Source organism: Mizuhopecten yessoensis, unplaced genomic scaffold (assembly GCF_002113885.1).
Source record: "Mizuhopecten yessoensis strain PY_sf001 unplaced genomic scaffold, ASM211388v2 scaffold716289, whole genome shotgun sequence".
NCBI lineage: Eukaryota > Metazoa > Mollusca > Bivalvia > Pectinida > Pectinidae > Mizuhopecten > Mizuhopecten yessoensis.
In genome coordinates this window covers 234,080-247,344 of record NW_018480042.1, presented here as the reverse complement: position 1 = coordinate 247,344, position 13,265 = coordinate 234,080, and the positions used below count along the sequence as shown (strand labels likewise).

Here is a 13,265-nt window from a genome sequence, read left to right as displayed (position 1 = left end):
CATTCTCTTTCTGTCAAGCTGACAGTGTGTCAGGTAACGCTTGTTAGCTTAAACGGGAAAATACACTTGTAGCCCTCCAATCCCAATACACCATCTGTCCTTCCACTAATGAGAGAGTCTCTTATCTTTATCTCATTTTAAGTAGTCCAGGATGGACATACATCCCTATCTTTCTTCTTCATTTCCCATACCAAATACATTTTGAGAAAAAGTTTCACCAATTAGCACGCGACTGGAAAGTATTTAATACTTCAAAACATTCGCTAGATACCTACTGTATTGTGCTTATCTTATTGGGATATACATTAATTTACTCGTTAATTTACGTGAAAAGTCTATCTCAATTTTAGATATCCCTTCAATGTATGCATGAAGTTTGAACCAAATGGATTAACTAACTTCTTTCTACAATATAAATAGATAAAGCATTATTTAGAAGGCAACTTTCAAAAGCCGATACGAAGAGGCACGCAAAGAAACCGAGGAGATACCAAAAGTACTAGATGAAAGCAAAGCAAGGTCTGGGGAAATTTCGACCCTTTACAAATGCCCCGCCAAGGTAAATCTTTTAGATTGTGTTGTTTCATGTAAGTTCAGATTTGTTCAAATATTTTCAAAAAGCTATGCTACAGTAGAAAGTCTGAATTACTTACAACAACATCAGAGTAAAACACGTGTTTACGAACAGGTCATTTGCACGAGAACAAAGACAAAGGTTATTTTGGAAACTCATTAAATGCCGAATGCAATGAAACGAAATGACCACGATGAATCCGTTGATATAAACATCGGTGATGCTTATGCCTATTCTCGTCTTTTTTTCCCTTCTCTTCTCCGTCAAATAGTACTTACCCTGAGACGATCCTCCCAAGACATCTGCAATAGTTTGATGAGGTTGACGGTCTCCCCAAGCTCTGTTATCATGGCAACGCCCTGGACGTTATTGTTAACGCTTGGTACGCAGAATCCCAACACCTGTTGATTATAAGATGTGAACAAATACACTACAAGGAATAGGCTCGCACAGTTGGTAAAGTTGGCACTAGAAAGAATACAAATGAACAGTGTTATCTTTAAGTCAATGCATGTCCAATCCACAATTAATGACAAAATCACCAACTTTCATATAAATTACAGTGCAATTAAAACATCTCGGATGCCCATTCCGAAAAAAAAAACGGACTTTTTGTTAGTACTATACTAAAGAGTACATGTGCTCGTGTAAGCTTCTAATCAGGATTTGGGATTTATAACTCATATGGTGCGTTTTTAACATTTATGTTCTATACCACAATGAACGTACAAATACATATATATAGAGAGAGAAAAATAAGATTAACGACCGACTAAAAATTGTTTACAATACAATTTGATATATATACAAAATTGGTATAAATTGTACTTGTACGCAATATGCACGTACAACGTATATAGATGTATTCATGTTTGTTTATTTATATTGTGTTTTTTGCAGTTCGAGTCATATATTATTCTTTGTTATATGCCAGATTGGATAGAGATAAATCTGTAGCCATGATTTTAAAGATAATCAATATAACATATGTGTATACGTTGTAAGCCATACCATGATACTAATGTCGAGTGACATTATCTTTGTTAGCTTGTGAACATAGTTACAATTTATTAGTAAATGTTTACAATACAATTTGATCATTTATTTCAAATTGATATAAAGTAACAAATAAATTTGATAATAGTACCATTACATGTATAAAGTATACTGCAGTATATGTGTATAATGGTCATATTCAGAATTTAAAGCTGTCAAGACTTGTACATTTTCCGCCTTAGTCTACAACACTCGGAACAAATAGAGACGTAGCACTTATCGTACGAGGCGCTACTGAGATAACATCGTTCGGAACCTACCTTAATAACGTTATCGTGAGCAAGTGCCTGCAGCACCAGTATTTCCTTGACAATCTTCTGCGCTGCCTTGTTATAGCAATACGACGGTGTAAACCCTCGGCTTACGCACGTCGATACGTCTTGGCCCTTAATATCCACGGTCTTAATAGCGATCGATTTGCCTTTATACCTCCCACTGTACACTGCCTTGGTCCAGCCAGACGCTAAGTACTTTCTTTCAGTAATATTGACAATTTCATCACAACCTATAAAGTCTTTCGATGACGGCTTGTCAAGTTGACTTGTGCCTTCCATCCTCATACCATATAATCCACTCTCCGACGACTTTTCCATCAATTTTCTCAGCCGGCGTTCGAATCCATTGTAATTTTCCAGAAAATTTAATCTCCATGCACTGTCAAGTGACATATCCTTGAAAACAGAATCCGAGTGTGGATCGTGCTGATTGTATTTTATAGTTCCCCCGGGATCAACCATGTTTTCTTCCTCCAACCCATTGAATTTTCGGTGTAGTATCACAACATTAGCGAGCAATATAAGTCCAATGGAAAATAAACAAATCTGCTTGACATTTCCCAAATGTCGTCTGCTCCGTAATCGGCAGGCCATTTTTGTGGTGTTTTATCTTTTAATAAATTAGATGAACTGGTACAAACCAGCATAACACAACATCACAAACCCATAGGCAGGGAAGATACACAGTATTCTGTTCTGTCGTGAGCTGTATAATCTCCCGCCCTTACCTGCGAGCAGACGACACATCGCGTCGTGTGTACATCCATCACACCGCTAGCTGACCCTAGCACAGGCCTTCCTGTAGCTACGCTGTCATTTCCCCTCCTTAGTTTCTGTCGTGACACAAGGTCGAACCTGTTGACAAGCTCGGTGGAGGAGCTCTAAGACCTTTGGCCTAAAGATGGGAAGGAGTCTATCGCCACTGGCATGTCATTCTGTAAGCTCTGTAACGACAAAACGAACTTGAGTGAGTTCATCTTAAAACCCGCAATCTTATCGCTACAACTTACACCAATCCGTGCGGCGTTAACTCATGTTTAGTAAATTAGATTGTTTAAAGAAATATCTTTCGTAATCTTAAGAATTTAACAATTCCATTACGTTCTCAGCGATAAACGGTAAAACTGAACACGTACTTGCCATTTGAGGTCACTCATTGATTTACACCTAAGACGTAAATCGTCGTTTTCGCACTAAAATAAATCTTAACTCCACGTGCAACCTTCTTCACGTGCAATCTAGAGTTAACTAAAGCGCATGGAGTGCAGAGGAATGCTGTCAGAGCATGCTATAGCTCATATTCCAAACAAAAGAATACTATATAGACAACCTACAAATTGTATGGAAGAGCACAAGACATTCGAGAACAAGAGAACATTAATGCCAAACTCATCTTATCCATAGGTGTTTTGGAACGATCTACAAAATCGATACAACTGCGTGTATTGTCTGTACCTTACAGCTATGTAGTCGACTAGGGACAGACCCCGTAGAGCAACAATACGAGATGAAAAATCTCCCACTACTTCGGTTAAGTACAGATTATACTGTAAAACACACAAGCAATTTTCCAAACGTGACAGTACATTATAACACACAGAAGATATGGGATTGTATTTTTAAACTGGTTCTTAGCAAATAGCGCTGAATTATAGACGACAAACGATTCATAACCCAGAAGGTCACATTATCTTCTGCTTAACCAAATTCTACGCTGGATTTACAACGTTTTAACTATTAGGGTATAATACCGATAAAAGCTTTTTACCACTTTGTAATGAAGTCAAAATATCACAGCGCTAACAAGTCCGAACCCAATGTCGATAGAAAATAGACAGCAACTTTAACAGAACAAACACCAAAACGAAAGGGAAGCCACCTTAAACCTCAAACATAAACTGGAGGCTAGACCAGGCTCTCAGTCACCTTAAACCTCCACAATAAACCGGAGGCTAGACCAGGCTCTCGGTTCCCTTTAACCTCCATAATAAACCGGAGGCCAGTCACATTAAACCTCCACAATAACCCGAAGGCGAGACCAGACTCTCAGTAAGGTTAGGCGTTTCTTGCACCTCTTGTGGTTCCCATCATGATGATTCCAGTCGAATACAAATCAAAACAAGGAAGAATAGAAGGTAACTAACGATATAAAACCCTGTAAAAGAGTCTTTTATCATGGTAGATTCTTGAGTGTCATAATTGAACAGAACATCAATTAACATGCATAGACTTAACATTGACAAGATAAGATATAAGAATATAACATGGTAAACAGATGTACTTACAAATAGTTTAATATTTCGGTGATTAATAACTTTCTAAATATAATAAGCGATGGCATTTATAGACATTTACGTACTATCACAAAAAGACCACGGAACAATATTAACATTTTAAATACATTGCATATCACGGAATTGTAATTAGTTATGCAATTAGTAGCAACAAGACAAAGTCATTTAGACATGAAAACATTACGGCCGTCTTATACGGCATATTAGGACGGAATAGTTATTAAGTCCGGGTTTTATGACCATGTATGTAGATTCATATATATTATTTATATATATAATCACATATATCACATTTGTCTGTTTTACAAACTACACATCGCATACCTATATTGTAATTTATGTATTCATACATGTGAATACTTCTTATTTAAGTGTACTTAATGTCCTTGAAATAAAGCAATACGTATTTTTTTCATTTCTTTTCTTTTGTCACAGTCAAACATCACAAACAAATCAACGACAAAATAGACAACAGTGTAATGTGCCACAGTGCGCTTGCATAAAATGAACTGTTTTATAAGGAATACAATACGTTCCGTTAAAAAATCAATACTATTAGCGTTTAGCATATATAAAATTCCAATGTCAAACATTTCAGTATATTGATTCACAAATAGTGTACCGTGTATATTACCTCTTTGACCGATACACAAATAGTTATATAGTTTCTACGTCACTGAAACCCTTTGATATAGTATACTGTAACTACCTTATACTTGTTCTTACTTTAATCTAAGACAAGGATGGAACCATGTGTACAAAACGACCTGGAACATTAGGCATATATATGTGTCATGTTCAGCTCATTACATCCATTACAAAAAGTAGAATATAGACCGATAACTCGAATTCTTATACGAAATGGTTTACTGTCGTTTGTGAAATTCAGTGATGACCAGTTGTGCCGTATTAATTGAAAACATTTTTTTTTTTAATTAGTATGTCGATGCACAAAGTCAAACAAAGTAAATAACTTTACTGCAGCATATAGCCATTTCGTCCTCAAGAACTCATCAGCGGTCCCAGTACTCAAAAGTCAAACGAATGAAAATACACACCGAAAATGTTACGAAACAGAGGTAGAAATAGCTTAAGTGGGATGGAGCCTTTAAAACCCTAAATAAAGTCACCAATTTACAACTTTCGAATAAAATAGATGAAATATTGTTAAAATTAGTTTTTAATATCAACCGTGCCAAAATAACACCGTGCTAAAAGATTACGGTCAACCAATGGGACCAGCAGAGCAATCCACCTTTTAACGAAAACTGATCACTAGAAATACGAGTAAGGAACCACCTTTCAAATCACTTTCCAAACATTCGAAGTTATTATACATAGCATCACGTACATTGTATATGTATACATTGCATGATTATAAAAAAAATACATAAAGGATAACCTATTATCATTCATTTTAAGTAAACTATCTATTTTTCTATAGTTAAAATTACTGTTTCATTGTTTTATTGGAAACTAAAACTATGAGTGAATCAATGTCCAGTGGTCAACAGATTCACGAAGAAATCCACAAACTAGTGTTGTTACTACAACATACCACTTAAACGTAGACACGGAGTTAAACTTTATACAAAACGTCCTTAATAGGCATTTGACCTATATTTACGTCAAAAGATTTAATTTACCACAATACTTATAGGTTTCTCGTGTCAAGGCTAACAACCGTTGTTCAAAATCCTGACGTATTGTTTTGCCTTTTCCACACAGTTTTTTAACAAAACATCCCCCAGCATTCAGAGGGCGTAATTTTATATCACAGTGCATTCGTCATATAGTGACCTCCGGCTCCAGAAATTCCATTTCGCTGACTGTCTTCTTACACTTGTTCGTGGTTACTAGATGCACGTTAAGAGCCGCTCTGTTAAAATTATCTCCCATAGTTATCTGGAAACTTTAAGCCGGGGTGTATTAATCGGAATAAACCATTCACCATCTGGTGTTTCAGCAGGTTACAACAAATACCTTGTGACGACTAGATGTAGGAACAAATGGATATCGTATATCGTTCATTAACAAGTAGACACCCATTTCTATACAAAGTTATTACACATACGTATGTCACAGACACGGTTGCAGAGAGCCACCTTGATGAAAGACACACTGTATGTCTATAGATATAATTCTACAGCAATCAATGGAAAAACACATTTACGATCAAATACAATGAATTCTGGTTTTCATCCCTTTTTATTAATATATATATACATATATAAAGGAAGTATGCTTGCTTATTGAATACTGATATTATTTAAACTCACTGACGATTTTATAATCTTTAAGCACTAGAATCGTAAATGCCAAGTTCACCATATTTTCAAACAGAAGAAATAACACATCAGTACGTGTTTTGTTGTCTGCATGGGAGAGTGTCATTTGAGACAAACTACAGATAACAAATATTAAAGTAATTATATAATATACACGAATCCATCATATCAAAATAAATGTGTTAAACTTACAAACCGTAACAGGTTATTGACACAAGGAAGCATCAACGTGGAAAAAACAAGCATCGCCATGTCCCCAAAACATCGCCAACGAACAAAGGTCCAACGACAAGAATTAAGACAGTGATACACAGCGAAAGAAAAGAGTTGTTTCTCATACCTTTTCTTTTTGTCGTGCTCAGGGTAGATTTTCTCGGGTTGTCAAATTACAACAAAGCCCATCGACTCAGTTAAAGAATGAAATTAGCGATTTCCTGGGCGATGACAGGAGCCCAACTGTGCTTTAGAACGCTGAAGTCTGCCTCCTCGATTTAAGCCCGACCCGTACAGCCCTCATTACTGCCGAGCTTTAGCTATAGAAGGGTCCCTAAGCCCACGTGAGAAAAAAATCCAATTTGTGAAGCAAGTGTAAAGATGTCATTTGCTAACAACTACTACAGCGTAACGAATACCAAGTGTGTTTTATTTGTTAAACACTACAGCGAAACGAACTGCAAATTGGACTACATCTTCTGTGCTAACTAGATCAGCTTAGAGTGAACTGTATTGAAACGGGTCGAATAACGGCATGTACTCATCATTGAAGTGTAGCTGTAGGATAGTGTATCCCCATTGTACAAACTTTGAAGAGGCACTCCGAACAGTATCAGAGTATAATACACGTGTGTACTCGTACGATTCTTTTCCATCTTTGCACTCTTATGTTAGCACACGCAAAAAAATGCATTTTAACTTTGTACAACAGTTGTTTAGTAATGTTATGTTGAAAATACTGTAAAATGTATGTTCAAGACAAAAATGCGGGGTTGTAATTTTTTAAATTAAATAATGTACATATTCACGAATTTATTTATTTTGTGCAGTCGCCATTCATTGTTATCATGTTAAAAGAGTACTCGTTCATGAATTTATCAGGTTCGATCATCTGAATAAAAAAAATTGCCTTGTCATTCTCGGATGAATAAATGTCCCCGTAAGCTGATATGATGAAACCACATAGCGCTAATCATGTGTCCTAATGTTATGGATGATGTGTAAATTTGAAGGGAACATCTTACCCGGAACCTTAGATTTATTAATGTTTATGATATTTACTTAACACTTCACTTACGAGGAGTACACGACAGGAATATTGTGTCCGACATATCAAATTTGCCCGCGTGCGTGTCACCTTTCGTTCTATTTACACTTGTCACCATCAAGAACTATTTACACGATCATAACGCAGGGTAATCCAGCCATAAACGGAGGGACCGCTTTTTTTCATTTCATCGTGTACCTAGCTCTGATGACTATATGGATTCTTTAATAAATCCAATTAAAACGGGCGTTTTCTATTTACATACCAATGTGAGCTTCAGTCCGATTAAACAATAAGCCGTTAAACTTGGGAATAATTGGGATGGTAAAAATAGAAAAGCTTGAAAGTATATTGACAAAAGTAAATCGAATGTCACTCCAAAAGTGCAAAATTTGACACGATATGTCATGCATTAAATTCACACAGCAGTGTGAACATACTCCAGTGTTTGCTGTATACTTCTTTTCGATTGGATGGGATTGAAAATAATACTGTGAAATGAGATATTTTCGAGAGGCCCAAATTTCGTGGTTTCCCAACGAAGTAACATTTCGTGGGTACATTGATTCGAGAAGTATGAGTAACGACGCAAACACAGAATTGCTTTATATCAAACTTGCTATAACTTTGTCGACCTATGAATTCGTGATTACTCACGAAATCAACGAAATTAAAAAGCCTACGAAAATTAATGATTTCACAGTATTTTGCGAGACAGATTATTGCTCGTGAATTTGACTGTGATATTTAATATCTCGTGAACATCAACATGTATTGCATTGAAATTAATTTACGTACGTTATTTATTTGTTTAAATTCAAACTATTCAAAACAAAAGTCGTTAAAAATTACAACTTTGTGAAAATAAATGATCGCGAGTACGAAGCAATCTACAGCATGTCGTATGTTCTTAAAAGATGTATACGCGGTCACAAATGGATGCATATTATAATGAAATAAAGATATAGGAAATATTACGTCCCTAGTCTAGCTAAATATATCATTTACTATGTACATAATGTATGCAATAACCCATAAAACTGAATGTTTAATGCCACGAAATACAAAGACAACAAGATATTATGGCGGACGGCATTTTCTCATCAGTTCTCACATACTTGGTATCAAACCTCAGAACGGACTCTCAGCTCAACTGCAGAGCTTACAAACCTGTGATAATACTATACCCTGTGGAAATAAGTGTCTAAAATCCATAAGGAATGTATATATTAACTTTATCTTGCAAAATCTGTCTTCCCGGTTTATCCCTTTATCAAGTGAAGATCTCTATAAATTACATAAAGCAGCTTACACCCGACTATTAAACATTAAAATGAGGTGTAGAGTTGTGTCTGCTTAGGATATAAATTTGATATTCAGTTTTGTTAATAAAAAGCATTATATATTTTAATCGACGTTTTGTGTGCATTTTCTATTGCGTAAACTCTACACCAAAAACACAGACATTATTCATCAGAGTTTCCGAAGGATATTCTTCAAGATAAACAGATAGTGTCATATCATTATTTACCGTCAGACAAGCATAACAAATGAATATATTTAAATTTTAAGCAGTAATTTCCACGCTAAATCAATAATATGTATAAAATAAACATCTGAGCAATGCATACAGCGACTGTATGCTACGTTTTAGGTGAGGCAGATGTATCCCCGCTGTCATTTCCGATATTTAAAATAACAAAAAAATGTATCATCTATGGTATGACTCAAGCCCTGTTATTGACAGTTTAAGCTGACAATGCATATAAAAGCCCTCATATAAGAAGTCTTAAACGTAAACAACAGCATGTTAGCGGGTCGGAAAATCTACAGATTCTGAATTGTAAAAAGTAGACACAATTCCCGAATGATTTCGGTTAGACTTTGTATGCAAATTCTTGTAATACGAAAACTCACATAACCCTAACTTCCATGTATTTCCAATTCAGAATCTCAAGCACAAAACATGCGTCAACATCCCATAATACTAATAGAAAGATTAGCAACTGTGGAATTTGTATATCTGGAGCGTTTCAAATTAATTCTGTAATTTTTAACCATTTAGTCATCGCTTTTGTTCAGTGACCAGGACAATATGCCCGCTTGAAAACATAATTTGTCACAGGCCACGTAATCGCGATTTCAAAGATAGTCATTAATTATTTATATTCTTGTTTGATTGTTACGACACATTTTAGATTGTTTTACGAATCGCAGACAAAATGGTTCTCAAACACACTTCATCGCTTTAACACTAACGACTGCCATTGAAAGCCTAATGTTTGCCGCAGCGTTACTGTAATACACAAAAACAAAATCCAAACTCAAAAATATATTTGAATATAGGACTGAAACGATTCATTTAATCTAATGGTATCGTGATACTCTCTTGGTGTGCATTGCATCGAATTTTGCTTGTCTGGATTGCAGTACACTTACAATACTGAAATTATCAATTATTTTCTTATTTAACTCTAACTTATTATACTGTCAGTAGAAAGTGTGTCCGCTGCCAAGGCGTACCCGAAAGTACTAAAACTCATAGAAAGATATAACGTGGAGAAAAAGAAAAACAGGAACTAAAAAAATACAAATTGCTCAATTAGATCGTGTCAAAGCTCAATTAAATCGTGTTCAAAGCTCAATCAAATCGTGTTCAACGTTCAAGACTATTTCTCCTGCGTCTGACTTGTTCTGTGACATTGTCTATATATAGTATTTCAAAAATGCAAGCTTCAAGTACGTTTAAATATTACACATTTTCCTGGAAATAAGTGAACAAATTTATCTACAATATGCAAAAGTCAATGTGTGGTAGCCCCATAAACAAGCCACTGGGGAAATGTAATACACATTCATCGCTCAAACTGAATTGCTTTACAAGTAAGTCGACATGAACAACAGTTGTAAATATGATGTTTTGCTTGAAAGCGACTCTTAAGCATGACGACCATTGTATTTCTTGAAAAATGCCACAACAAAATACCAATGACAAATGCATCGGTATCAGATGATACAATTACGATAGAGTCAAGAATACAAGGGCGTTGGTACATGTACATTCGGCACATCATATGCAATACACATTGCATGCAGTTTTAGATTTAGATGGCTTGCTTGTTTCCAGGTTGATACTAATACCTGCGTTCCTGCACGAACATTGAATAAACTATGATAATTACGTCACTATTCTTCCAATCTCCCATCACGAATCTGTTATTCCATCAAATCGTTGTCTGTAACTCCCACGGGTCCAAGGTAATCCTCTCTATCGAATATTAACACTAGACGCTGGTATAGAGTATAGAAACTCCGTCGTTAGGCTCGGCCTGTAGACGTTCAAGGTCGATATCACCAATATTGTAATACTCTCATTCTCTTAGTGCCTATCTTCATAGTTGCAATAAACGTACAATTGTATATTGCAAAAATGATTCGTTTTTCCAATATCTTTGGCACACAATTATCTAGATTAAGAATAATGAAACGAGCTCTGCCAATATCGATGGTATACAATTATATTGATTTAAGACATGGAAACACGTTCTGATAATATCGATGGTACATAATTATCGAGACTTTGAGTATTGAAACCTGTATGAATTCAGAATCGATTTCATGTTGGAACAAATCCGGTCTTTAAATCTGACAAAGATCAGCGATACACCGATATACTCTTTCACATCATAGATATCGAGACAGCAGATAATTTTGGTCATTTTTTTCACAAAAGAATTCGTGATACAAAATCATTTCCCACAAAATTTAAAAACATGTTTTACCCAAATGAACACATTCCATACCTCCAAAAATCTCAACACGATTCTTGTGTTAGACATGCCTAGACTATGGAAACATTCGTCGAAATCCGGGACCAGCCTCCGTACCAGCTCGCCATCTTGGTGCTACTGCCAAAGGTCGTTGTGCCGTTTCAGTTGGGTCCTGATATACTACACGTTATCTAGCCGTGGGTAACGAGTGTCTTGCCCCATTACCTATTGGAATCAGAATGCTGCCAACAACGGCACAAGCCCGAGTTCATTGATGGTTGCGTAAAGCCGCATTCTCATTGATAAATGTGTATAACGGCAGTTTACCGATGATTACGTATTGAATAGAACGATATACAAAGGGCAATACGCCGAGGTTACTGTTCAGTATTGACTATATAGCCAACGACAGCCTGTGAACACACAGTACATGTTGATGGACAGTCAATTGTGATTGCGGTACAGTAACTGTATATCAGATGTGATCGAAAAGCAGACCACAGGGAGCTGAGAATTTGTTGCAGCTATATTTAGATCTAAACTGAAGTGTTCCGAGTAATATTACAACGTTTAAGGAGTTAAGATCAACTTTCGCTAGAAATGTCATCCCCGATAGTGATATATACGAGCCACTCTCAATGATGATATATATATTCGTATATATATCAGCACAGAAGATGGCTTTTTATATCGAAAGTTGACCAAAGCCTCTTAAACGTGTGATATTACTCGGAAAACCCAAGTTTTGGTCCAAATAAAACTGTAACAAATTCACAAGTCCCTGTGAACAAGACCAGCCTTTTATAACACTGTTTACCGCTACAGTCATACTGAAGCGTCCAATAGAAAATGTACACATTTATCATGGAGTTTCCATAAAAACGGTTATTAAACCTTGATCTATAGAGTTGGATCGAAAAAAAAACGAGTCTTCTTTTTTATATCAAAATTATTTCTGTCGTTGGTGCAAGAGGAGGAACAGTTCCATTCTACAAGTTTGAATCCTCATTGCATTGATTGTTCCCAGAATAAAGGTCGTCCATATAGATAATAGGGAGAAGAGAAGAGCAACGAGTATGGCTGAAATCTATAAATAGATGTGTAATAGTACTGAGGTACCAGCTAACATTACAAAATGGTTGTAGTCAACAATATTACAAAAATTGATAAAAAAAAATGTAAAAAGAAGGTTGCCATAACTACAGTAAAGTGGTTGCCGGCACTACACAACTTTAGTTGTCAACATTTTAGAAAAATGGACGTCAACACTCTAATGAGTTTGATGGTTGTCAACATTACAGAGTGGTCGGTGGTGTCAACATCACATGATGTTCGTCAGCATTTCATACCAGTGACTGTCAACACTACAGCATGATGTATATCAACAAAACATCTACATTGTTTCAACGTTACAAACTCCCGTTAACATTTCAGTATCGTGATTGTCAACACTATAGAATTATAGTGGATGTTATCACGATAGCAACTGTTAACAGTACAGAATGGTCGCTATCGACGCTATAGAAAAGAGGTTGTCAACACTACAAAATTATGACTAACAGGAAGTTGTATACTAGACTCTTGTCATTAGGTTACGCACATAGTATGTAGGTCCAAATATTGTATTGGAATGAAACGGCCCACAGGAAGAGGGTTTTTTGACAAATGGGAATAGTCATATTTTAATTAAACCGTTACACAGACACGACTAATGAACTATTTCATGGTAATTGTAGTCGTCTAATGG

General features: G+C 35.9%; 1 protein-coding gene across 6 annotated transcripts in view; it reads right to left on the bottom strand.

Moving 5' to 3' along the window:
• LOC110442668 (extracellular tyrosine-protein kinase PKDCC-like) overlaps positions 1–13,265 on the bottom strand; it is a 35,536-nt gene that overhangs the window by 8,019 nt on the left and 14,252 nt on the right. For 4 of the 6 annotated variants that reach the window (XM_021486379.1, XM_021486377.1, XM_021486373.1 and 1 more), the window contains exons 2-3: positions 1,891–2,849; positions 853–975 (exon numbers count right to left, since the gene is read on the bottom strand). In XM_021486379.1, coding sequence (XP_021342054.1) covers positions 853–975; positions 1,891–2,499 — 732 coding nt within the window. In that variant the 5' untranslated portion in view covers positions 2,500–2,849. Of the gene's footprint in view, positions 1–852; positions 976–1,890; positions 2,850–3,041; positions 3,137–11,551; positions 11,976–13,265 lie in introns of those variants that run through there. The other 2 variants (XM_021486374.1, XM_021486378.1) reach the window with 2 other exon arrangements.